At 38.6% G+C, this 27621-nt stretch overlaps 2 protein-coding genes across 3 annotated transcripts in view; one reads left to right on the forward strand and one right to left on the reverse strand.

Annotated features, from left to right (window-relative positions):
• zanl (zonadhesin, like) overlaps positions 1-19455 on the forward strand; it is a 54382-nt gene extending 34927 nt beyond the window's left edge. The window contains exons 109-131 of the mRNA XM_088991259.1: positions 178-286; positions 644-738; positions 820-996; positions 1130-1483; positions 2660-2757; positions 2835-2981; positions 3045-3209; positions 3851-3978; positions 5845-6116; positions 6251-6459; positions 7629-7773; positions 8515-8765; positions 9800-9929; positions 10007-10211; positions 10300-10461; positions 11526-11656; positions 11855-12057; positions 13894-14029; positions 14937-15074; positions 16724-16820; positions 17801-17845; positions 17997-18040; positions 19206-19455. Of these exons, the coding sequence (XP_088847385.1) occupies positions 178-286; positions 644-738; positions 820-996; positions 1130-1483; positions 2660-2757; positions 2835-2981; positions 3045-3209; positions 3851-3978; positions 5845-6116; positions 6251-6459; positions 7629-7773; positions 8515-8765; positions 9800-9929; positions 10007-10211; positions 10300-10461; positions 11526-11656; positions 11855-12057; positions 13894-14029; positions 14937-15074; positions 16724-16820; positions 17801-17845; positions 17997-18040; positions 19206-19261 (3497 nt within the window). The 3' untranslated portion in view covers positions 19262-19455. The remainder of the gene's footprint in view (positions 1-177; positions 287-643; positions 739-819; positions 997-1129; positions 1484-2659; positions 2758-2834; positions 2982-3044; positions 3210-3850; positions 3979-5844; positions 6117-6250; positions 6460-7628; positions 7774-8514; positions 8766-9799; positions 9930-10006; positions 10212-10299; positions 10462-11525; positions 11657-11854; positions 12058-13893; positions 14030-14936; positions 15075-16723; positions 16821-17800; positions 17846-17996; positions 18041-19205) is intronic.
• A 133-nt stretch (positions 19456-19588) lies between these two features.
• trappc14 (trafficking protein particle complex subunit 14) lies at positions 19589-27621 on the reverse strand. Of its 2 annotated transcripts, none has more exons than XM_088990199.1 (11): positions 26879-27610; positions 26537-26620; positions 25974-26103; positions 25561-25647; positions 25370-25490; positions 25131-25278; positions 23662-23723; positions 23419-23591; positions 23206-23348; positions 21898-22049; positions 19589-20491 (listed from the first exon to the last, which is right to left on the reverse strand). In XM_088990199.1, exons 1-11 carry the CDS (start codon positions 27257-27259, stop codon positions 20362-20364), a joined length of 1611 nt encoding a protein of 536 aa, XP_088846325.1. In that variant the 5' UTR covers positions 27260-27610; the 3' UTR covers positions 19589-20361. The 2 variants fall into 2 exon arrangements, 1 of the variants encoding a protein (XP_088846325.1); XR_016114217.1 differs by having other exon boundaries at positions 20356-20491; positions 21898-22134; positions 26879-27621.

A 27621-nucleotide genomic window follows, 5' to 3' on the forward strand; every position in this document is an offset into this window, starting at 1 on the left:
ATTGTGTTTCAAGTTGTGAAAAATGTGGCAGGCACTTTTTGGCCGGGCAGGCAACTTTTCACAGTTGTCTGCCATGGTGTCCGGTAACTTTTTGTCATGAATTTTAGACACTGGTATTGTATTGTATTGTATTGTATTGTATTGTATTGTATTGTATTGTATTATTTTGTGCGACAGGAAATTTCAATGGAAATCCCATAGATGACAACCTGAAACCAGACAAGACGCCCGCTTTAACTACCAATGAACTCGGAGACAGCTGGCAGGTTCCTGACCTGAGGCCTGAGTACGTTTAAACTGACTGACTGAACACTTACTGTTTCTGCTGAGGTTGACATGGTGCAAATGTCCCCTTTGTGAGACTATTAAAGGCTTTCTGATTCTGATAGATTTGCTGATGTCCCAAAAAGTGTATTTCATATTTTCGTGATGCAATGTCAGAAAGCAAAGACACTTGAATAATGATTGGTAGTCTGGAAAAAAAAACCCGCAATGCGTTAAAACCGTGATAATCGATCCGCGAAGTAGCTAGGGATTACTGTAATGATTTTTGTGATATTCTGTAGACATTTTGGAAAATCATGATTTTTGTTTTTTTGCTGTAAAATATTGACATTTGTAAATGTCATTCCGACTTGTTCAGTTGTTCCAACGATGGCGGCCAGGAGGACTGTGATCCCAAAATTGAGGATGAAGCTCAGAAGCAGACAAGCTGCGGCATGATTGCCGATCCTAACGGTAATGCATATCATTTATTTATTTATTCATTTATTTGTTTAATAACATGTCCCAAAATTGTGCATGACTATCCGACCTCAGGTATCTTCAAGCCGTGTCACTCGGTTGTGCCCCCTGCACCATATTTGGAAAACTGCGTGTATGACATGTGCGCTACGGGCGGCCAGACTGTCGCCCTATGCCAGGCGGTGGAGAGTTATGCCGACATGTGCGCCGCGGCGGGAGTCGCCATCGCATGGAGGAACAATACCTTCTGCCGTGAGTTGATCGTCATCGCCGTAGATTCTTTTGGAAATGTGACACAATTCCTAATTGTAGACAAATGAAGTGGAAAAGTTCCATTTTTAAAATATCTATCTGGAAGTAACATCTATGCCTTCTCCCAACATAGCTCTTAAATGCCCCGCTGGAAGTCATTACACCCCATGCGGTTCGGCTTGCGCCCAACCCAGCTGTCAAGATCCGGCGGGCCCAGAGGGCCCCTGCGACCATCCATGCGTGGAGGGATGCGTATGTAACCCTGGCCTCATTTTGAGCGGGGACAAATGCGTGCCACTCAGCCAGTGCGGGTGCACTGATGAGAACGGAAAGTACAGGCCAGTTGGCGGCAGTTGGTTCACGGAAGCCGATTGCTCGGAGCGCTGCAAGTGTAACGCCAACCGCAACGTCACCTGCGAGCCGTGGCGCTGCAGCCCCGCGCAGGAGTGCAAAGTGCTGGAGGGAGTGCTGGACTGCCATTCGACGGGTAATGTCCACTTACCTTTTAATGTGATTCTAGTTGAAATTTGTCCCATTATAATACAGTAAAGTCTCGTTATATCGATATCGGTTATATCGATAGTACTGCTTATTCCGATACTATTTCTATGAACGCAAGGAGAAAATTTACATGCCGCAGGATCGGATATTTCGATATTTTTTCCGACTCCCTAGAATATCGCTGTAACGAGACTTTACTGTATATCTGAAATTTGATCCAACTAAAATCATAAAGTTATAAAAATAAAGTCCTCATTCCCATGAAAATCATTGCAGCGTTATGAGGGGTAAAGAAAAAGTCCTAGAATAGTGAATAAATTGAAACTATAGCTCAACAAAAATATTGACATAGTATTCTTTTTCTTGCTATTGTCAATGAAGTTGCTGAATGCTGTATTAATACAAACAATAATTTAACACGAAAGCTGTTTTTATAGAAATATAATTTGAAGATATGATAGAAATGCATTTGGGAAAAAAATCAGAGTTTCAAAAGAATGAAGTTCTAAATATTACAGGAAAATACTATACTTTTACTGCAATTAGGTCATCTTGAAAAAAAAATCAAGAACTTTTAAGGGAACTGTTGCAAAATTATGTTGAAGAAGTTTCTGATAAGGTTAAAGAATAAATGTTTACATGAAAAATGGCACTAAAATGACGCAAAAGGACATTTTGAATTGATGACGTATATTTATTTGTTTATTTATGTATTTACCCATCTGTATATGTATTTATTTATCTTTTATTTACTTATCTTTTATTTATTAATCTTGTATTTATCTATTTAATTAATTAATTATCTATTTATTTGCTCATCTACATATTTATTTATGTCTTCATGTATTTATTTATTTATTTATTTATTTATCTATCATGTGGTTGTTTATTTCTTATTTTACTTATCCATCTGCATATTTATTTATTTATTCATTTCTCTCTTTTATTTTGTTATCTTTTATTCATGTATTTATTTATCTATCTATTTATTTATGTATCTATTTGATTATTTATCAATGTACTTATTTATTCATTTATTTATTTTTAAATGTATTTATTCTTGTATTTATTTATTTGTATTCATTTATTTATTAATGTATATTATTATATTTTTTTATTTGATTGTTTATTTGTTTATTTATTGATTGATGGACTTTCTCAGGGAAGGGAGTGTGCCACGTGGCCGGAGACCCCCACTACTACACCTTTGATGGCCTGATGCACACCTTCATGGGCACTTGCACTTATACTCTCGTTGAGGTAGGACTTCCGTTACTCTCCTCTCAAAATAGATGCCGGGCCCCCAGTGATGGTGGCTCTTTGCATCCGTCCCTCAGGTGTGTAACGCCAGTATGGTGACGCCGTTCCGGATCGTGGCTAAAAACGAAGAGCGTGGCCAACCCGAGGCTTCCTACATCCGTTCCGTTCGGGTTTATCTGCCTCACGACACCCAGATTGAGCTTCAGAAGGGCCGCAGAGTTCTGGTAAGGACATGTTAACTGGCTAGTCTTTAACCTTCACGTTTCAAACGAGTTCCACTCCGACAGCTCAACGGTCGACGGGTACGAACGCCGATTTTTGTGGACACGGAGGGAACAAAAGTGATCAGCAGTGGCGCATACAATCTCCTGGACACCAGCTTTGGTTTGCAAGTCAAATTCGATGGCGTTCATCATCTGGAGATCACCGTACCCGGCCAATACTTCAATAAGGTAAGTTTCGCCCACCCATTGGAAAATGTAGGTCCTTTTAGGCGGATGTTTTTGAATAATGTAACTACAATAAAATTCTAAAAATCTTAACATTTCACGGAAATAACATTTCTGAGAATACAAGACAAAACGTTCCAATTTTTACTTGAATAATGTGGCACCTTTGATGAAAATGTTGACCCTCTCGGATCATATTCTTCTCAGGTGTATTTTGAGTATGACGAATGATGAGTACTGGATTTTCTGGTGTATAAGCCGCACCGGAGTATAAGGCGCACACCCACCGAATGGTGTATTTTCAAACGTTTTCCATATGCGCCGGACTATAAGGCGCTTCTTCAATGAATGAAAACAATTTTCCAAATCTAATATATAAATATGTAAATGTTTTCCAAATATAAGGTACACCACATTATAAGGCACTACAGTAGCGGCTGGGGTTACTCACGACTTCTTCTACTCACGAGTCGATGGCTGCTGACAGTAGTTGCGAGACCTGCTGTGGCTCAATATGACTTCACATATAAGGCGTACCTGTGTATAAGGCGCAGGGTCATTTTGGGAAGAAAATCAAGGCTTTTGGGTGCGCCTTATGCACCAGAAAATACAGTATTTGTCATCTGCTTTGTTTTTTTTTTCAGTTATGCGGCATGTGCGGCAATTACAACCACAACATGTCTGATGACAACCTGAAGCCCGACAAGCAACCCGCCAAGGACGTCATCCAATTGGGCAATAGCTGGAAGTCGGATGGTGACAGCGATCGCGGGTCAGAAAATACCTGTACATCATCCAAATCACAGGTGTCAAAGTCAAGGCCCGGGGGACCAAATCTGGCCCACCACATCATTTTATTCGGCCCGCAAAAGCAAATCGAACTTGTTAAATTTCATAATGCTTGCTAAACTCTGACCAAAATGTCAAATTGTAAGCCACAAAACCAGCTATTGTTTTTTACTTCAGATTTGAAAACTAGTTATTCATGAATTTGTTTTGCGTTCGAGATGTAATATGTAGCGGGGATGAACCATTCAAATGGCTTCCCCAAATTCATAACGACCCTTGAGAGAAAACTGGGACTACAATATGGCCCGTGGCAAAAATTGACTTTGACACCCCTGATCTAAATGAACTCTTTTATGTACACATTGCAACCCCCCCCCCTCAAATTCTTGATTTATATCTACAGGTTGATAGTTGCATTAAAACAAAGATTATTTTTCTCTTTTTGAATTGTCATTTCTTGTGTGAATTTTTTTGAAGGAACTTTGGTGGTAAACGGTGAAGAAATCTGATTATTTTCTTTTTTTAATGCAACTATCTTTTACATTTTTAAAATGTATTCGAAAGAATTAAAAAAAATGTTTTGTATTCACATTTTAAATATTAATGGACATTTTAAACTCATTTTATTAAATCAAAATAGCTTACTTGAATGGGACTAAATTCTTCCAACAAAAGAAATTGTTGAATCATTTAATGTGACTCATACGTTTTTTTTTTTTCTTATACATTTTATAGAGAATACTTGGATTGTTAGAAATGATTGAATTAAAAATATATATAATTAAAACAAAACTATATTTAAAATTATTTTCTTAATATATTCGTTTTATAAAATATTAAAACATGATAAATATTAACTACAATATTAAAATAATAAATGGTTACTTATTAATAGCATGATTTAAATATGTCATGAAATATTACAACATTATAAATGTGAAATAAAATATTTTTTCAGTATAATTAAATCAAAACAATCTTACAACTTATCTTTTAATATATTCTATTTATAACATACAGTAAAGTCTCGTTATATCGATATTCAAGAGAGTCCGAAAAAATATCGATATAACCGGGACTATCAATATATCCGACCCTGTTTGCATGTAATTTTCTCCGTGCATGCATAGAAATAGTATCGATATAACCGGGACTATCGATATATCCGATATCGATATAACGAGACTTTACTGTATTACAATGTAATAAATGGTTATTTATTAATAGCATTGATTAACTATGACATAAAATATTACAATATTATAAATATTAAATAGAATATTAAAACACAAGTATAAATATGAAATAAAATATTAACACAATACATGGGTACTTATTAACAGCATAAATTAAATATGACATAAAATATTACAATATTATGAATATGAAAGAAAATGTGTATAATTCAATCAAAATAATCTTACAACTTATTTTTAAATGTATTATTTTTATAAAATCTCAAAAAATTATACATATGTAATAAAATATTACAAAATAATAAATGGATACTTATTAACAGCATAAATTAAATATGACAAAATATTAAAACATTGTAAATATGAAATAAAATATAAAAACATACTGGGTAATAAATGGTTATTTATTAACAGCAGAAATTAAATATGATATAAAAAATATAAAGATTTTTTTTAATTATGAAATACAATATTACAACGTAATAAATAGTTGGTTATTAACAGCATACATTTAATATGAAATAACATATGAACACATAAATATGAAAGAAAAATATTAAAACATTATAACAAGCTATTTGATCAAAATGAAGTGTTTTTTTTAATTGATATGATTATGTTTTTGTATTAAAAAAATCTATTTTTGGACATAGCTGTCAGCCAGATAAGCGGCCAGACGTTCATCCCAACTGCACGCAGGAGGAAGAGGCTGCGTTTGAGTCCCAGTGCGCGGGAGTACTTCTGTCTGACAATTTCCGAGCCTGCCATGCTCTGGTACCCCCCGAAGCCTTCACGAGGAACTGCGTGTACGACATGTGCGAATACGACGGGATGCAGGCCACACTATGCGACAACGTAGAGGCGTATGCTCAGGCCTGCGGCAGCGCCGGGGTCACCATCAGCTGGAGAAACCGAACCTTCTGCCGTAAGAATACTTTTGTAAATTGTGCTGGAAAAGTTGTCATTTGACAGGAAGGAAATTGCGACATGACCAGAAACAAAACTAGTTACAAGATGGCTTTATTTTAATTAAAATAAAACGCTCTTTTTTTATTGTAGCGTTGCCGTGTCCCCCGAACAGCCAATATTCGGACTGCACAGCCCCCTGTCCCCCTACCTGTTCGGACCTGTTCCCAATCCGGTGCCACATGCCACCCACCAGTTGTGTGGAGGGTTGCCAGTGCAACGCCGGTTTTGTCCTCAGCGACGGCAAATGTGTACCTCTGGAAAAATGCGGCTGCCTGGATTCCGACGGCGAGTACCATGATGTAAGTCTGCAAACGCCGCAGTCAGGTGGACGACACCGCAAATTTGCATTAGATAAACAGTGTAAATGCCAGTTGTTATCAAACAACAAAGGAGCATCAGCGCAGATGGGTATGTGGAACTGGCGCAGCTTGGAATTGAAGCAGATTTACGTGGGACAGGAGATATGAGACAATTTCTTTTCGTCGATGGATGCGACAGCTTCGTGTTTGCGTCTGTGAGTGGTCCATCGATGAAAAGGTTTCTTCAGCCGTCATCTGTACTTCTTTGAAGGTGTCGGACGTTTCGCTTCTTATCCAAGATGCTTCTTCAGCGAACTAAAGTCTTACTGGTAGTTTTGGATTGGATTGGATTGGATTGGATTGGATTTGCCTTTAGTAGTCTCGCAGTGGAGAAATTTACATTTCACAGCCGCAAAGTTATGAAAGAAATGAAAGTAGAAAAGCAAAATACAGGAACTGCTGGAAAGACAGCCACTCTCGCGGCGCCGTCTTGAAGTCAAAAGATCAAAACTAAATAACAAATAACATGACAACACAAAGACATATATATATATATATATATATATATATATATATATATATATATATATATATATATATATATATATATATATATATATATATATATATATATATATATATATATAGTAAAGAGGGATATATATATAGGGCCGAAACTACCGGTAAGACTTTAGTTTGCTGACGAAGCTCTTGGATAAGAGGCGAAACGTCCAACACCTTCAAAGAAGTACAGATGACGGCTGAAGAAACCTTTTCAGCACATTATTTGTGATGTAGTTTTTTTTTCTCTTTGACTTCAAGATGGCGCCGTGAGACTGACTGCCTTTACAGCAGCTCCTGTATTTTTTTTGCTGCTGTGAAATGTGCATTTTTCCAATGGGAGACAAATAAATGCTCATCCTATTTAATCTAACACAAATTTAGTTTGTACCATCTTTAAAATAGAAATTTGACGTGTTTTGTGCACCATAACATTTTGCAGTTGTTTTACTGATATCCTAACATATCACTACAAGGGACATCCGTTCTGTAAATTTATTTTGCTGTGAAATGCAGACATGTAGTTGAATTCCCCATTTAGCATTTTATCAAACTTTTTTGTCTTTAGATTTTGAGTTCATCCATTTAAAAAAAATCTTTTTTCTTAGGTGGGAGACTCATGGTTGACAGCGAAATGCATTTCCAGATGTCATTGTAACCTCGGCGGTGTGGTTACATGCACAGAGCACAGCTGTTCAACCAACTCGGTGTGCGCCCTGGACAAATACGGAGACGTCAACTGCAAACCTGCCAGTGAGTCCACATTTTCATGTCTTCAAAAACTAAAAAGAAAGCCCCCCTTTTATTGATCTTGCCCTTAATTGAAGTGTTGCAATAGAAGGAGGACAGTCAGAATAATAAAAAAAAGTATAAATATAACATATAGTAAAATAAATTATAATATAATATAAGGCCCGCGTTGGTTTTCTCTGGGTCCTCCGGTTTCCTCCCACACTCCAAAAACATGCATGGCAGGCAGATTGGCCACTCCAAATTGTCCCTAGGTGTGAGTGTGTGAGTGACTGTTGTATGTCTTTGTGTGCCCTGCGATTGGCTGGCAACCAATTCAGGGTGTCCCCCGCCTCGTGTCCGAAGACAGCTGAGATAGGCTCCAGCAACCCCCGCGACCCTAATGAAGAATAAGCGGTACGGAAAATGAGATTAGGTGAGATGAGATAATATAATATAATATAATATAATATAATATAATATAATATAATATAATATAATATAATATAATATATCATATCATATCATATCATATATCATATATCATATCATATCATATCATATATCATATATCATATCATATCATATGAAATATAGAAATATAAAGTTAATAAAATTGACTAAAATTCATAAATCACAAGTTTAATATGAACTTGCTATTTTTTTGGCATAAATGTAAGACTGAAAAGAAGCCGTTGTTCATTTTCAAAGTACAAATAATTGATATCATCTTTTATTTTTTTGTCTTTTCTCTTCTTTTTATAGAATTCAACAAATGCACCGTGTCTGGAGATCCTCACTATCGAACCTTCGACGGTTTCACGCACCATTTCCAGGGCCCTTACACGTACGTCCTGACGGCAGACTACCAGTCGTCGCAAAGCTCGCTGCCCGCCCTCACGGTCAGGGGCAAGAACATCCGACGAGGAGGAAACAAGAGAGTCTCCTTCCTGGACCAGCTTTTCATCGACGTCTATGGTGTCAACGTGCGCTTCATACAAAGGAAGCAAGTCCTGGTATGCTGTTTTACGTCGAACAAGATGCTCGATGCTAACTAGGCGCTACAGTAAAGTCAGAAGTGTGATTTCTCATTTGGGTAAGTTAGTGTCATTACGAGATGGACAGAATAGCCAAGTGAGATAAAAGAAAGAGCAAAAACTAGGACAGGGGGGTCCAACCATTTTACAAAGGGGTCCAGATTATGTGTGTTAAAACTGTAGGTGGGGGAGGGCAACCATGGCAGATGTTGTTTACATATGACCGCAATTAATTTAGATACATTTCAGTGAACCGTTCTGTGTTTTATTCCACAGAATACTATCGAGTTTTAGGGCTACATAAACATTCAATGCAGCATGAGAAACCTTAGACCACAGGTGTCAAAGTCAAGGCCCGCGGGCCAGATCTGGCCCACCACATCATTTTTTTCGGCCCGCGAAAGCAAATCAAACTTGTTAAATTCCATGATGATTGCTAAAATCTGAGCCAAAATGTCATATTTTTGGATGTCAACCACAATAAAAGTCATTATTCTTGACTTCAGATTTGAAAACGAGTTATTCATTAATTTGCTGTGTGCTCTATATGTAATATTTGAAGGGATGTAAACATTCTAAGGGGTTCCCCAAATTTCTAACGGCCCTCGAGAGGAAACCGTAACTACAATGTGGCCCGCGGCAAAAAATGACTTTGACACCCCTGCCTTAGACTCTCGTATTTCATCAGAAAAAAAGAGTTCATTCCTAAGTTATATGGGTCTGGAGTTATCTGAGCTAGAAATGGGGGCTGCTGTACAAAAGGCAAATGTTGCGCCCTAGTGGGAGGGAAAATCATTGCCAGAGGTCTGACTGCAGAAAGAAAAACCAAAACCCGAACAAATTCGGGAATGGCGCTCCACGTCATGCTGTTCAATTCCCGAATGGCAGTGAATGAGTTAATGGCAAGGGGTGTGTGAACATTTTGCTTGCGAAATCACTCAAATTTTATGAGAGAAAAAATGTTTGGGTTCCTGGATACGTTTTTAAAGTGGCTGTTTTTGTCTGTGCCGTAGGTGAACTGGGAGAGTGTTTCGCCCCCTCTGAGTCCAGTGGAAGGTTTACTCATCACCATGAACTCCAGGCAGGTTCAGCTCACCACCGACTTCGGACTCACCGTGAACTTCGATGGTAGAAGTCATGGAGGTAAAGGCGAAGCTCGATAACCCCCTGCAACCGCTGTCACCCATTTTTTGTTTCTCCTCACATTTCCACCTTTCCAGAAATCATCCTGCCGAGCACATACAACAACGCCGTCAGGGGCCTTTGCGGAAACTACGACGGCATCCGCACCAATGACTACATGACGCCAGACGGGACGGTTATCAGGGACCTGAACGCTTTTGGAGAAAGCTGGAGGGTCAGCGACCGACAATTGCGCGCTAACGACGGCGCTTCGCTAGTGCCCAGCCACATCCACGTTCACAGGTACATTCACACGAAAAAAAAGGCCATTTTACGAGAGAAAGAATGGCTTGTTGGGTCACGATAACGAAAAATCGTCGATGGTGTTTAGGCGAGAAGTGGACACAGATCCGGATTCGGGATTTGAGACGACCGACTGCTCCGAGGACCAACTGGCCGACTACAATGATCCCGCCGTATGCGGCGCGCTGACGGATGCCGCTGGGCTTTTCGCCTCCTGCCACGCCGTCCTGCCGCCAGCCACCTACCTCGAGTGAGTCCACAACCAACTCAATCAATCAATCCAATGTGATTCCATCATGATATCAACATGATTCTAACTAGAACGATGTTGTTTTGTTTGATACCGCTTCTTTTTCTGACTGATATAACAAAAATCATATAATGTTGGTAACAGCATAACTTCAGCATTCAACATGATTTTTTTGGAGGGGAGCATGCAGTTATTCAATCCCATACTTTCTTTTATGTGTTGCTTTTTTTCTTGACATGGTTCAGTACCTTAACTCATTCACTGCCAGACGATGTGCAAATACAGTAAAGTCTCGTTATATCGATATTTTCGGGAGTCTGAAAAAATATCGATATAACCGGACTATCGATATATCCGATCCTGCGGCATGTAAATTTTCACCTTGCGTTCATAGAAATAGTATCGTAATAAGCAGTACTATCGATATAACCGATATCGATATAACGAGACCATTCCAGTGCCAGGCTTTTTGTCATTCTCACTCGAATTCCAGGACCCACAGAATACTGAGTTTTAGGACTACATAAACATTCAATGCAGCGTTAGAAACATTGGACTCTTTTCTTTCATCAGAAAAAAAGAGTGAATTCCTAAATTATATGGGTCTGGCATTATATGAGCTTGAAATGAGGGCGGCTGTCCAAAGTACAATGCAATGCATAGTTTTACGTAAAGGCATAAATAGGCTTTAACAACTGCTGAAGCTGTAACAAAGCGCTAACACGGAAAAGATGCTGCCCCCTTGTGGAAGGAAAAATCATAGCCATGAGCTCTGGCCAATGGCCAGCGTTTTATCGGCACCCAAGCATGAAAAAACAACATACGAACAAATTCTGGAATGGCACTCTATGTCATATTTTCAATTGCTGACTACATTTGTGAATGGCAGTGAATGATTTCAAATAAAGCTGGTATCAGCTCGATACTGATACCTGGTATCGGTACTTGCTCATCCCTGACCCCAACATCACTTGTAATCTATTCTGCTATCTGCTCCCTCAAATTGAGTTTTTAAAAACTTGAAGTCACGTTGTGTATTTGTTGCTTCTCCTTCCCTCTCCCAGCGATTGCGTTTTCGACTTGTGCGCCGAGCAGGGCAGCAAAGAGCTGCTCTGTGCCAGCTACGAGGCCTACGCCGCCGCCTGCCAAGGTGCCGGAGTCACGCTGGGGCCTTGGAGAGAACAGCTGGGCTGTGGTGAGAAGCTTCAGATCATCTTTAGTAGTTGTCGCACCAAAATTATTATTATTATTATTATTATTATTATTATTATTATTATTATCATTGCCACATTTGTATTGTTTCAACAGATGTAGTGGATCTAGAAACTAACAACAACAGAGTGGTAATATTACTATTGCTTTTATCCTCAAATTTTTCACGTGTGTGTGTCAGTGCTGTCGTGTGGCGGCAACAGCACGTACACGGCATGCATGTCTCCGTGCCCGGCTTCCTGCGCCGACCTGGCGGCACCGTCCGAGTGCGACGTCACCTCCTGCGTAGAAGGCTGCCAGTGCGCCCCAGGCTTCGTCATGAGTGAGGGCGGCTGCGTGCCGTACGCGCAGTGCGGCTGCAGCTTCCTCAACCGATACTACCCGGTCAGTACTTTACGTTGATAACGTTCTTGAGATCAATTCATTCTATACCGTGCTCACCTTTCCCCATTTTGAAGGATTTTTTTTGTTTTTTTTGTTTTTGTTTTTAGTTTCTGTTATTGTTTTAATATATTTTATTGTTTTGTTTTATTGTTTTGTATTATATTTTGTTAACTGTATTTTATTTTATTATATTTTATTTTGTTATTTTGTTTATTTTATTTTATTTTTATGTATTGTATTTCATGTAATTTGTATTTTTTTTTATTGTATTTCATTTTATTTTATGTTATTTGTATTTTTGTATTTGATTTTATTTTGTTACTTTCTTTTTTTATTTTATTTTATTGTACTGTATTGTGAATTATGTTATTTGTATGTTTTATTTTATTATATTTTATGTTGCTATTTTGTTTTATTTATTTTATTTTATTAGTATTTTATATTTTATTTTATTGTATTTTATGTTATTTGTATTTTTTTATTTTATTTCATTTCATTGTATTTTATTTTATTTTGTTTTACTGTATTTTATTGTATTGTATGTCCCGAGCCCGGATAAATACCGAGGGTTGTGTCAGGAAGGGCATCTGACGTAAAAGCTTGGTCAATACAAACATGCGAATTGAACCTCTGAAGATGGAGGACGTTGATTCGCTGTGGCGACCCCATGAAAGGAAAAGCCGAAAGGAAAAGAAGAAGATATGTTATTTGTATTTTATTATTTTATGTTGCTGTAGTTCAATCAATATTGTACTGCTCCTTCTGATGTACCAGCATTGGCCACCAGGCAGCAATATAATTCAGACATATGGATAGATACAATTGCGAACTAGTATTACCAGGTAGTCCATCCTCACAGAGGATAAAGAATATAGCCCTTTGTATATTTTTGTGTCATCTCTCTTGAGCGATATGAAACCTCGATCCAGATGCTCCTTAAAGGACAACCGCAGTCACTTTTTTGTTTCTTAACTGACATCAGAAAAACGTTTTATAGCATCTAAAATACCCAAAGCACGCAGTATGATATTTTTAGTCAAATGCAAAACACCAATAAAAATGACTTAAAGTGTCGAAAATCTGCAAAAAATTGAGCTGCGAATTGGGCATTTTCAGAAAGTCCCGCCCCCAGTTTGTGATGTCACGCCAAGACGTCTTGCATTGCTTGAGAATCAAAACAATGGCTTCAGATTCGAAGAATATGCTTTCTTGTTACACCTCCAGTTATGAATATGATTCAAATAGATCTGAAGAGGAAAGCATACATGTTTGCAATCGATTAAAGAATTTATTCCCTGCCATTATGAGGCAACATTGAGGGGAAATGTCTCATCGAAAAAGAGGCACAAAATGGCGACCTCCTGTGGCCACCTCCGTTTCCACAGGCTGATAAATTCCCTATATGGAGCTTGGACACCCTCTTCTGGCGGCTTTTGGGTGCATCACAGGGTTTTCAGACCAAACAATACAGCAAAATACATTGACGTGATGGAAGGACTGCTACAATGTGTCTTTTTTTTCGGTCAGGGGGCGTTCCTTTAGTGACGTCACATACGGACTCGTCACCAACTCAAAAACAAGACTTCCTGAATATTCAGCGCGAGTCTAAAACGTAAAATATAGCTATATGCGGTGGAATCTTTTTAAAATACGCTCAGTAGAAGTCATTTGAAGCCATTTTACAAATTATGGACAAAACCGGAGACGTCATTTGACCTTTAAGTCACTTGTATCAGAGGTACGACTGTAATAGGGTTTTCACCTTTTTTTAATGATGACGCGAGGTAAACAAATGTGACAAATGTATTTTTTTCCCATCCTATGTGCACCGTGCAGCTGAAGGAGACCTTTGTGACCGAAGACTGCACCCAAGCCTGCGAATGCACTACAACCGGTGCCGTATGCCAAGCCAAGAGCTGCCGGGAGGGCTATGTCTGTGCCATTTATGACTACAGACGCGACTGTCACAGGGGTGAGCTTTCTACTATCTTTGTGACTGCTTTATTTTCGTGTATATGATAGTTGTCCATATTAAGCGCTTTGTTACAGCTTCAGCTGTTGTTAAAGCGTGATATAAATCAATATGTATTAATAATAATAATAATACTAATAATAATAATACATTTTATTTCAAGCGCATTACAAAGCTCTCAAGGGCAGACAATCATAGATGCAATAATAAATACAATACAATTATAAATAGAATACAATAAATAAACCACAATTATAAATGGAAACAAGAGATAGAGCTACACAGAAAATGCAATTTTAAATAGGTGGGTTTTGAGATGGCATTTGAAGGTGGGAAGATAATCGATGTTACGAATGTTGGGAGAAAGTGAGTTCCAGAGTTTGGGGGCAGAGCAGCTGAAAGCACTGTCCCCCATCGTGCTTAGACAGACGGGCAGGGAGGGGGCACATAGAGGTGGAGGAAGAGGATCTGAGGGAGCGAGAGGGAATAGATTGTATTGTATTGTATTGTATTGTATTGTATTGTATTGTACATTTAGAAAATGAATACGAGGCAGCCCAATGTGAAGAAAACGTGAAAATATTTTGTGGGAATTGGTCAGCAAGCTAACTGTAATAACATTAAATATAATAATTTTTGCTCCAATATAGATATTGAAAACATAAGTCATCACATTTTCTTATGATGATACTAGTGCAGCGTGTTCTACTGGAGACAAATTCCTTGTGTGTTCTACATACTTGGCAATAAATGTGATTCTGATTGTACTAAGAATGCAAATTCTAAAATTTGGAGAAAAAAATACAACTGATATTTGATATTGAAATATTTGCCCCAAAAAAATATGTAAAGGAAAAAAAGTGAAGTCCAGAAACTTCCTGCACTTACTCGCCGCGTTGCGTTTCAGCGAGTCCGTGCCTCAGCAGCCCCTGTCAGAATGGAGGAACGTGTAACGACATCAACAACACGTCTTACTCGTGCACCTGCGCTCCAGGCTACCAAGGTTCCAACTGCCAGGAGCAGATCACAGACGTCGAAGGACTCGGTAAGAATTCATTCAAGAATGACACGAGATGGAATTAGACAAAAGAAAAACAAAAACCGAATGAGAATTACAGGTCCATCAAAATATGAAGACAAATAGCGTATATGCCGGTCTATAAGGCGCACCCAAAAGCCTTGATATTCTTCAAAAGATGACTATGTGCCTTATATGCAGGCGCACCTTATAGGTGAAGTCATATTGAGCCACAACAGGTCTGGCAACGACTGTCGGAAGCCACTGACTCCATTTCCCCCCACCATAGAAGTCGTGCGTAACCCCAGCCTCTAATCTAGCTCCTTATAATGCAGTGGTGCCTTATATTTGGAAAACGTTTATGTATATAGTATAGTTGAAAGATTTGTTGAATGTGTGCCTTGTTGAATGTGTGTCTTATAGTCTGGTGCGCCTTTTACATGGAAAAACATTGAAAATAGACCATTCCTTGGGGGTGTGCCTTTTACTCTGGTGCGCCATATACACCGGAAAATACGGGGGAAAAAAATCATCAATTTAAATATTAAAAAAATCTACACTTTTCGAGAAACCAAATTTTGCAACAACCAGATTTTTTTCGTTTTTTTTTTTTTTTTTACACTAAATCATGACTTCATTTTTGTACTTCTGACTTTTCAAAATCATGCAAGCTATTTTCTTCCCCTTATCTGGCATGTTTTTTTGAAACACTAAACAACCTATTCATTTTTAAAATAATTATGACTGTAATTTCTTAAAACATAATGCACATTGTTTTTCTTCAAAAACGTCTGTCTTAATGAATCAAAAATAATTTTCTGATATTTTTTCTCTTTATATGCCCAATTTATTCACTGAATAAATATTATACATATTTAGAAAACTTTTTTTCATTCAATGAAGGTGCGCCTTATACCGTATATGGAAATTTTTGAAAATACACCATTCATTGAGGGTGCGCCTTATACACCAGGGCCCCATATACGCCGGAAAATACGGTAACTAAAAAATAAAACACTCACAAGCATGGTTAAGATGCAACAATTAAACTTGCACGGACGCGGTACCACTGTGTTAAAACAAATGTACTTTGTTTAAGCCGCTTTAACTTTATCCCAAAAGGCTTTTATAGTTCCAAAATATGGTAAATCAAAATATTGTTGGTATAATTGCAGGCAATCCGGTAATGCAGTTGTTAGCGCGCCAACCTCACGGTGCAAAGGTCACTGGGTCAATCCCAGCTCCGAGCTTCCATTGTGGAGTTTGCGTTTTCTACCCATGCCTATGTGGGTTTTCTCCGGGTATCCCGGTTTCCTCCCACATTCCAAAAACATGCCTGGTGGGCTGATTGAACACTCTAAATTGTCCCTGCGATTTGGTGGCGTTTTCATTCATTGAAAGTGCACCTTATACATGGAAACATTTGAAAATACACCATTCCTTGTGGTGCGCCTTATACTCCGGTGCGCCTTATACACCGGAAAATACAGTAGATCTGACAAAACAGAAGTCCCATTGAAAAGAATCGTGTCAATAAAAATATAGTTTTTATTCTTACAAGAAGAAGAGGAATGGCAGTTGTATTCTTATTGTACGGTGCAATTTTTGGGAGGGGTGGGGGTTAATAATAATAATAATAATAATAATAATAATAAAATTCAACTATGTTCTTGCAGAAACTCATTGGATCATTCTGATTGCTGTACTGGTGTCGGTCGCCGTTGTCGTCGTCATTGTGGTCACCCTTGTGTGTGTTTGCAAAAGCGTTGACAAGTAAGTCGGGCTTGATATGAAGCTGTGTGTGTATGCGTGTGTGTGTGTGTGTGCGCGCGCGCGTGTGTGTGTGTGTGTCTGTGTGTGTGTGTATGCTTTCCTTTTATTCTCTTCCAATACAAACAATCAACTGAAAAATATACAAATGAAAAATAAACAAATAACATCATATTCCAACAAATATTCATTTAAAAATACTTTTTAGTTTTGAAGTTCTTGTTCTGTGTTATATTGTGTTATATTGTTACAAGGAAAATGAACGTGGAATTGTCTTACGATTATCATGTGATGCACTTAATGTATTATTCTTGCTGAAATTATTTTTACTTAATTACAAAACCGATGTAACCTTTTGGTAATCCAAATAATTTGCTTTACTTTTAGTGTCAAATCACTTTGATGTGAGAAAATAGATTATGACAGTTGAGCTAGCTATCAAGCTACCTATTTGCTATCTGTTAGTTATCTATTAACTATCTATTAGCTATATATTAGCGGTCTAGCTAGCTATCTATTAGCTATCTATTAGCTAGCTTCCCATTTGTTTGAGTTACTTCCGGGTTGAGTGAATGCTGGCACGTGTGGCTGCCACTGCTCACCCACAGAAAAACGTAACCTGTGACTGTAAAGTGATCTTGAGAGTTTTGAAAGGCGCTTATAAATGAAATTTATTATTATTATTATAATTATTCAATTTATTTGAAAAAACTTGTTTGAATCATATATTTTAAATACACGGCAGTATCGTAATCCTCTGTAAATATCATTTGAACTCATGTATTCTTTCAGAGTGTTTCCAGATAGTTAAAAATAAAAAGTAAATTCACTTCAAAGTGAATGAAAAAAAGGCATGCAGCAAAAAAAAAAAAAGATGCGGTTCAAATCATGCGAGTGACTCGCAGCGGCGAGCTCTCATGGGATGAGCCTAAATGGCCATATTTGTCATATTAAATCCAAGTAATGAAGTTTTTTATTTCCAGGTCAGACGTTTATGTAATTCAGAAGCTGCCATCGTCTCACAAGCGGTGAGAGCACTGTGCTGTGAAAAAAGTTCCTTTTTTAGTTTCTGCCTCTTTCTTTAGTTATTGATTGATCCTGGAATGTTGAGTAGTATTGGAAAACCAAAATGGACGACTTGTACCGTTCAAATGGAAATCACTGGCATTGTGTTCACAGGAAAAACAAGGGGAAAGACAACAGCCTCCGAATGTCATCAAAACGTAAGTAGCGCCAATATTTTAGCAGTGGCGAGCCTTGGATTTCATCGCTAGGCCTTCAGTAGTGCTATGTCTGAATCAACCCAGACTGGAAAAAAGTGTGTTGTGATTTACTACAAGTCCACTAGAGGGTACCATTATCCAGGAAATAACTGTCCGACCTTTCTTAATGATGTCCATTTTTTTCTTGAAAAGGTCGTCTTGAAAATAGCTTTAACAGTAAATCTCCAACAAAATCCATTTTTTCTCCTACTTCAGCCATTTTGGGTTGACAAAAACTGCTATTAAATCAACAATATATTTGCTTATGCAGCTCGCTACCTATAAGTGTGCTAGCTCTGGCCAATATGCTCTTGTCACGAGCAGCTTGTGATCAGAGCAGTTTTTGCAAACTATGATTGGCTAGTGACTAGCTAATCATAGTTTGCAAAAACTCTGACATTGACCAGCGCCTTCTAGAAGAACCCTTTTGGGTTGCCAACTCCAAATCTGATTGGTTAGAGCAACAGTTTGATTGACACATTTGTTGCGACAGGGCCCGCAGAGCTGATTGTGAAGGCGTCCAGGTAGATTTTTGACCCTAGTAACAAATGATGGCTGAAATGTGATTGGTTAAATGTTTAAATACGAAAACACACCTCTGGAAGCAGCGCAACAGGGGAAAAGTAATGAGAGGATTCTGAAAGACAATATGGGATTATTTCACAAGAATTCATGGACAACATATAATTAACATCAGTCTGTGATTCTGATATTGAGATTTAGGCCAGCAGAGAAGGCTTTGCAGGCCTTGACGGTCCGCCACTGTATTCTTTACTTATTAGTACGGGGCTTCCAAACTTTTTTTTTAAATAAACCACACAATGTTTAATTTTAGCATTGAATCTCTTTCATATAAAATTATTATATTACTATTTTTTTCATTTAACTATTTAAATGCATCTGAAGAAAGACAGAGAGATATATACAGTAAAGTCTGGTTATATCGATATTCTCGGGAGTCGGAAAAAATATCGATATAACCGGACTATCGATATATCCGATCCTGCGGCATGTAAATTTTCTCCTTGCGTTCATCGAAATAGTATCGTAATAAGCAGTACTATCGATATAACCGATATCGATATAACGATACTTTACTGTAATTGATTTTTTTTTCTCTTTATAGGTGTCCCCTATGAGAACATGGATGAAAAGAAAAAGAACGAGATGACAAATATGTGATCTGATTTTTTTTTAAATCTTTTTATTTTATGACATGATTCACAGTATATTCCCCAGTTCAAAGTAAATATAAATGATTCATATTGGTCATTTTTTTGTGCACTCCACTGTTGTGTTAACTTATGCAGTCAAACCATGTAACTGGAAACAAGTGCTTTTCTCTTTTGTGAAATAAATACCAACTCAAAACTAAAGTTTCTTTTTAAGTGGTTGAATGAACTTTTTATTGAGATGAAGAAATACTTGCCTGGTATTTGAAAATGTATCAAAGCAAATAAAGATTAGGTGTCTTTTATGTATACAATTTTCTGAGATGCATTTCAGAAGAAAAACAACAAAACATATTTCAATCCACAAAATGATTTTGAAATGTACACCAATGATAAAATGTTCAAACCAAAACACTAACGTTATGACAGTGAAGTCATAACTTTGAGAATGTTGTCTATTTATGCTAAGCCGATAATTTTGAAATACTCAAAGAGGGAAAAACAAAGCTGAAATAAAGACAATGTTGCTCATATGAAAATAAGGTTGGAATATTTCCCAAAACAAAGATATTCCAGGATTTACAAAAATAGTTGTACATAATTTACCCAGAATATAAAATCCCATGAGGGAAAAAGGCAGTTTTTTTTCCTGCAAGTTTTTTTGAAGGAGAAAAATGTAAACATTAAAATCCTAAAATTAAAACATTATGATGAAATACGCCCGTAAGTATTAGCTACATGTGCTACGTCCAGTGTCTCAATCATTGAAATGAGCAGAACAAACCAAAATAAATATTTGCAAAATAACTCAATTAAATAATCATTTAAATAAACCCAGTGTTAAGACTTCAGTTTGATTGACATTTTCCCATTCTATAACATAAAACATCTAAGAGGACCACAGATGTCAATGTGTTTACGAATGGTTGTTGGTGTGTACCGCATGTACCCTGAGATAGGCTGGCAACCAGTCAAGCAATATTCCCTCATGGATGGCTCAAGGGTAGTGGTTGTTTTATTATTTCTAAATCAACCCAATAAGCCTGGATGATCGAAAATGAAGAGATATTTTTACTTAAATGCCCACCGGTGCATGAAAATCTCCTATCTTTAGCTGCTGGTGTGATCCAGCACAAAGACCTGACATTGTCTTTTCGCAACTTGGTCCAATGAAATGATGCTTTGCTCTGGACTCACGTAGTGGGAATTGTTGAATGGACGCTCCATCGTGCTACCCGTCCTGAAAAAAAACAACAACAGCATGCGTCAGCAGCTAGCGGTAGTTACCGAGTCGCCAGTATGATAAAACACTTTTCAAGATCCTATTCTCAAAAAAAATGGTCACTGCTCAACACATACAACCCGAGCGATTAGCCTATAAACGACTCATCACTTATTTTCACAAGGTGTAGCGTTACTGATTCAAATTAGTCACTAGCGTTCGCCACCAAGTAGCAGTGGCGCTAACTAAGTTAACATTTATTGACATCACAACTCACTGCCATTTCGACCCCATCAAATCCATCATTTTAATCACTCTGTGTGTCATGACGTTTATTTTCCACATGAAGGCGCAATAGAACAAGTGAAGCCTCATGATGCTTTGGCCCAGGAGCGAACCAATTGGATGGAAAGCCGCATTGCATCATGACGCTTCAGTTAACACCACTGGCTACATAGTTGACTTGGAAATCTTCCCGTTAGTCGCTGATGTCCGTTTCTCAATGGGAGTAGCAGTTAAGTACCACGCTATTTAAGGAGTGGGTTGCCATGTGACGATTCACAAATGTGTCAAACTGCCACAAATGTCACATCAACTCCAGGTTGGGAGGATTATAATTTACAGTTTAACTTGCAGTGGCTAGTATGGGCCGCCTTCATAAGTAACAGATGGATAGAGAATAGACAGAAAAGAAGTTGTCATATTGATAAGTTTCATGCTGTTGTATGTGTAGTTGGCTGAACACAAGGCCCACAACGGAAGCACAGAAAATATGGGGTCAATCTAATGTGGACAGACACAGGCTGTTAAACTGTTATCCTCAGGAAGGAGATCTGGCCTTGGGCAGAATTTAGGATTTGGTAATCTCCTTCAGGGAAGAGCTCATTAGCCAGGTTACAAATCTATCAGTTCATGGAAAGGCAACCCATTAAAATGTTTATGTTCTGTTAGTTTATGGGTGTTGGTGCTTGGGAAGTCCAGGGGTGTGGTATTCAAATCAACAAGATTGTTTTTCTAATGTATCACTTAAATTTGCATATACTCTCAATAATTGCTGGGCAGCGGGTTGTAGAGGTTGGGCGTCGGTCATGAATGGCTGCATCTCCTGCCGGCAGTAAAAGACAATCTTCCTGTGTTTGAGCCTTTGTTCACAGTGTCCGGACAAACATCTCTGACACGGCTGCATTGAAATTAGCCGATATCAGCTCAATACCAATACCCACTTTTTATACACACGGTAGTTCTTTTATTTCTTTTTGCATGCTTGACATTTCAATTCATGGAATCACTTAGTGGCTAACTTTTGGTTAACTATCCATCTACCAACAGGTTCGTCGCTGAATGTGGTGCCACATAGTTGCTTAAGTTATCTATTATGTAACGGGAGCTAAGTAGCGTTAGCATCTTTAAGTGCTTATCCATACCTGACGTGTTGTGGTCTGGAAGTCGGCAATGGGTGGGAAAGGCTCAGAGATCGCGCCACGCTGCCCGACGAGGGTGGCGTGCACGGCTTTGGCGACTGGTGCTTTTCAGGTGGCGCTTTGTACCGGAGTTTCATTTTCATGTGCTGGCTTAACTGATGTGTCGGAATACAGCAAATGAAAAATAAAATACAATTGGACAACAGCACTTGGACCACAAATAAATAAACAAACAAATAACTAAATAAATAAACAAAAATTTACAGATAAAATATTAATAAATAAATAGATAAATACATGGATAATGAATCAATACATAGATAAATGGACAAATAAATAAATACATAAACGAACAAACAAATAAATAAATACATTGGATTATTACATTTATATAAGGCAGTTGTTCACAATTGGCACATTTATGCCTGTAATTTTTTATTTGTATCATTAAATGTTAATAAATGGTTAATACAAATAAAGAATACAATGACTGTATGTACTGTACATATAATTAAATCAAAGTATGACATTTGGTGAAATAATAATCACTTATGTCCATTTTAAAATGTAAAATGTAACTTCAGTCCGCAATTAAATTATGTCTTGAGATTTGCAGTGAGTGGCTATTAGAAGGAATGTTTTTTTTTATTATTATCAGTGTCATTGTTTAAGAAAGTGAGTCCATTTAAGAAAAAAAAATATATTTTTGGGCGACTGTAGAATGGATTAAAATGACATGCGACTACTTTATTTTCTGTATATGATAGTTGTCTATGTTAAGTGCTTTTTTGCAGCTTCAGCTGTTGACAAAGCACTAAATAAATCACCATGTATTATATTGGATGTTTGTAAGTTGCTTCAGTGCTATATTTTGTATGGAATGTATGTTTAAGGCTTAAACAAGGCTTATATAAGTATGTTTAAGACTCTATGTATAACCTGAATTGGTTTGTACTGAAAAATAAACATTTAATAAAATATATGCTCGATAAAGATATGTACATGTACAACTGGAGACAATATTACATATATTACTACAAAAATGTTTGTATGTACCGCTGTTCAAATATATATATATATATATATATATATATATATACACACAGTAAAGTCTCGTTATATCGATATTCAAGGGAGTCCTAAAAATATCGATATAACCGGGACTATCGATATATCCGATATCGATATAACGAGACTTTACTGTATATATATATATATATATAAAATGAAGTACTCCTACAAAATTAAAAATCAAACATCAAAAAAGAATGAAGCAGCTGAAAAGGCAAACGTGCTTTTCTGGCACTGTACCTCAAAAAGTCCCGTTCCAAGAATCTGGAAGGCGAGAGTAAAAGACACAGTGGAGCCCTTCCTGCAACGTCCCAGGTTTCGGAATGGAGACTGGCACACCACCGCTGTCACCTCGCCGTTCTGGTGGCCACTGACTGCAGTTGCTGGATAAGCGGATGACGATTCTGTCATGGAAGCCGTGTCGACGTGAAGCCACATGTCGCGATAACCCACCCTGAAAATTCCAGTGCAGGCGAACAGACAGGAAGTCACGCAAGTTGTTAACAAGGGTGTACTTGACCGGGAAGCTCTCGCGAGGTCTGACGGTGTTCGGGCAGGAAGCGGTCATCACCAGCCGAGGACGATTCAAGCGGATGCTGGGCAGTGAGTAAAAAGTGGCGATGTGCCTGGGGGGTTATGAAGGAATGTCAGCCGTGTTGCGAGATGGCGAGCAGTGCTTGATAACGATGCGCTCACCTTGCGTGCGGGAGTGTTGACGTACGCCATTGTAACACAGCAAAAAGTGGGATTTCCAAACCCTACATACAAAATAGAATCAGACACCTGTTGTGAATGTGGCTCTTCAGCTCCCTATTCGAGCACATGTGCAAAAAGTAACATGAAATAAAACGTTCAAAAATTGGCACATGCCGCTAAAAAATCTGTCAAACTAAATCCATACTAGTTTGTAATGAAGAGTAAATACAGGATGAGTGATATGGACGCCAGGGGTATCAAAGTCATTTTTTGCTGTGGACCACATTGTGGTTTTGTTTTCCTCCAGGGGGCTGTTATGAATTTTGGGGAAGTCCCCAAAATTACTTCTGGAGCGCACAACAAATGAATGAATTTTTAGTTTTCAAATTGTGTTATTGTGGTTTACGTGGGACAATTGGACATTTTGGTTCAGACATCATGGAATTTCACACGTTTATTTGCTTTTGTGGGCTGAATAAAATGATGTGGCGGGGCACATTTGGCCCCCCCGGGCCTTAACTTTGACACCTTTGTGGTAGAGTACCCCGGCAGTTCACTGGCTAAACTATTTTTTAAAGGACAACCGACATCACTTTTTTGTTTCCTAACTGACATCAGAAAAACGTTTTATAGCATCTAAAATACCCAAAGCACGCAGGCTGATATATAGTCAAATGCAAAACATCAATAAAAATGACTTAAAGTGTCCAAAATCTGCAAAAAAATTGAGCTGCGAATTGGGAATTTTCAGAAAGTCCCGTCCCCAGTTCGTGATGTCACACTAAGACGTCTTGCCTTGCTGGAGAATCCAAACAATGGCTTCAGATTCGGAGAATATGCTTTCTTGTTACACATCCAGTTATGAATGTGATTCGAATAGTTCTGAAGAGGAAAGTATACATGTTTGCAATCGATTAAAGAAGATCTTCCGGGTCATTTTGAGGGACCAAGACTGATGTGAAGGATCACAGAAAATGCAGAAGATTGCGCCAGAGCTCCGTTTGAAATGGGTTTATTTTTCAGCTTGGAATTTTTGTCAGCGAATATAAAAGAGTTGTCTCGGTGTAACATACAACGATTCACCATTGCGTTATTTATGTGTTTACCTTCTAATTTCGCCATCAACACGAAGTTTTCAGACCAAACATAGTACCGCAAAATGCATTGGATGTCCTTTCTCAGTCAGGGCGTTCCTTCAGTAACGTCACGTACGGACTCGTCACCAACTCAAAAACAAGACTTCCTGAATATTCAGCGCGAGTCTTAAAACGTAAAATATAGCTATATGCGGTGGAATCTTTGTAAAATATGTTCAGTAGAAGTAATTTGAAGCCATTTTACAAACTATGGACACAACTTGTCCGGAGACGTCGGTTGTCCCTTAAAGTATGCAATGAAACTTTGGCGACCATCAAAACGACATCACATAGGGATTCATAAATAGTACCGCTCGCGCTTGAGATTCTCACTTCACTGGAATGGTGGTCGTCTTTGTCCTGAAGCTGGAGACGGAACAGGAAGTTATGCTCCTCCAGGGTCCCCAGTGTGCTCGGAAGACGTGACCACTCGCTGTCCACGCGGTAAAACGACGCCATGGTTACCTCAGCTGATTGGTGGCTTCAGTGACGACCGACCGAGACATCAGATACAGAAATGTTTTGAACCTCAACTTTCAATTTGCTTCAATACGAAGATGAGATGCACTTACCAGACATTGTCTACGATCAGAACGGAACCATCCGGCATCATGGGAAGGTAGGACGAGTTGTAGTTGGGAAGAATCCTCACGTCTGTGATGCAAAGCTCCTCCTGGGATGCGTCATTCAGCACTGAGGGTGAGAAGGGAGCGTGGCCGTCAAAGCCTCGCGATGGGACATGCAGGTGGAGAACGCGCCTGACCTTTAAGGAACGTTAGATGTTTTCCAGAGACGGTTAACTTCTGACACCTGACACTGGGGGGCGGCAGAACATTCAGAGTGGTGCTGACTGGATGAGGAGGCAGCAGGTCAGAAGTTACAAGTTATTTCATATGCTAGCTCATGCTGTTGATGATCCTCGTTTAAATGTGATAGAACTGAACACTGAATACACCGTTTACGTAACATGGATTGATGATTTTGTACATTCTAGAAGCATGAAGTTGGGAACCAGTTATATTTGCATGACATAAATCAATCTGAACTGCAGTGTATATTCTACTGAAATAATTCTCGACATTAATTTTAATGCTAGTTTTATTTTACATCATGCTGTCAGAACTGATCACATTTCACCGAATGACGAGAGGTCGATATCGTTGGCGGTATCCATACCCTGCGCCTTGAATTTGTTGAGGTCCTGTCGGAAAGTGCATGCGGGCGAGCGGAGCTGCAGAAGATCAAGGCAGCCATTTTCGTTCACCTCCACTTGGTCTTTGTCCCACTCCCACACGCTCACAACAATCTGCTCAGATCACAGCAGACAATATAATACCTAAGCAGCAAGATTACAATTTCAATCCATAATAGTCCACTCGTTCTCTTGTATTGTTAATATATTAACATTTGCAACTTTTTTTCTTCAAATATTTCCCTTCTTGTCCAAAAATACATTATATTATATCAAGCAGGATTTCTGAAGAATTCAGTTTGTTCTTCATTTACTGTACATTTGTGCTGTCCAGTCTCGGAACAAGGAAAGCTTCATCCACACTCACTTACCCCCTCAAAATATGTTTAGGTTCTACCAAAAAAAATTCTGGTAATGTGTATAATTGCTGGTAATTTAATCCTCATTATATTGCGACTTTAATTTACATCGTATTGATGAGAAATGGGAAAAAGATCCCTCCCAAAAAATAATTAATTAAGAGATGAGAATTTGCAAATAGACTGACCTTGGCTTGGAGCGTGTTGACAGGGAGCTTGTCCAGAGTAACTGTAAGACGGAAGGAAATCTTTTCTTCTGACAGCTGAGTCGACTGCAAGACAAGCACAAGATGTTATCCTTGAATTTAAATACTGTAATACCCTAACATGTGAGCAAGGAGAGCCAGTGCATTTAGTATTTATCAAATGGGAGGAACAGGCAAATGCAAAATGAGAACACTCACAGGGAGTCGCTATGAGCAACAACTTACATGTAGGCCACGCCCCATAAAAGTACACAGTCAACACGCTTTCTGAATTGTATCGTCAAGGGTGCCACCGTATGGAAGAAATTGGAATATGTTTTTTACCTTGACCGGTTCCATCCTGTGACGTGCATTGTTGTGGTTCAGAATCGGGCGGCAGTCTACGAACTTCCGGTTTGCGTTGGCACTTCTTCGGTGGTACTCATAAGATTTATCAGCCTGGTCCTCCTCTGCTTCTGTTTCTTCTTCTACGCTGTCATTCATGTCGAGCCGACAGTCGTCGAGCAGAGCACCAACGGTCGCCACAGCGAATAAGTCGCCCATCGGCTTTGCCCTTAACAAACGTCCTTTACGCAGCACCACAACAAAAGGGACAATCTCCCCGAGGTAAAAGTGCGTTCTCTGTTCAAGAACCTCACAGTCCACCGGGTCCGCCGCTCCCCCCGCGGCGGGAAAATACACCTTGTGTTCAAACAGCGACTCCATGGCCAGAGAAAAAGTTGCGCGCACGAACCATATGTTGCCATGTAAACAAACCAGGACGTTGTCAAAGGCGGACACCCGACCTAGACGTGCGTCCCGAAAATGTCGCAGGGCATGGAAAGTTTAGAAACAAAGCAAAAAGTCCGCAGTGAGTTCGTATTTGATGGTAATTTATAGATAAAAAACAGCAGAGTGGTTAATCGATGCGGCTTTGGAGCGACTAAAGTTAGCACAAGACCAAAGTAATCGATCGACGAGAGGAGACGAGCTGATTCTTCAACGCTGTCGAATGTAGATCATAAAAATAAAAATGAGAATATTTTTACAAATATAATGTTACACGCATTATATGTTGGTTACAGATT

Source organism: Hippocampus bargibanti, linkage group LG02 (genome assembly GCF_051943395.1).
Source record: "Hippocampus bargibanti isolate YZ-2025 linkage group LG02, ASM5194339v1, whole genome shotgun sequence".
In the NCBI taxonomy this organism is placed as follows: Eukaryota; Metazoa; Chordata; class Actinopteri; order Syngnathiformes; family Syngnathidae; genus Hippocampus; species Hippocampus bargibanti.

Coding starts and splice junctions, on each gene's coding strand:
- trappc14 (XM_088990199.1), bottom strand. CDS start 27,259: ATGGAGTCGCTGTTTGAACACAAGGTGTATTTTCCCGCCGCGGGGGGA. Junction 25,648..25,973: donor CAACAAATTCAAGGCGCAGG/GTATGGATACCG, acceptor CTCCTCATCCAG/TCAGCACCACTCTGAATGTT. Junction 20,492..21,897: donor TCCAGACCACAACACGTCAG/GTATGGATAAGC, acceptor GTTTTTTTTCAG/GACGGGTAGCACGATGGAGC.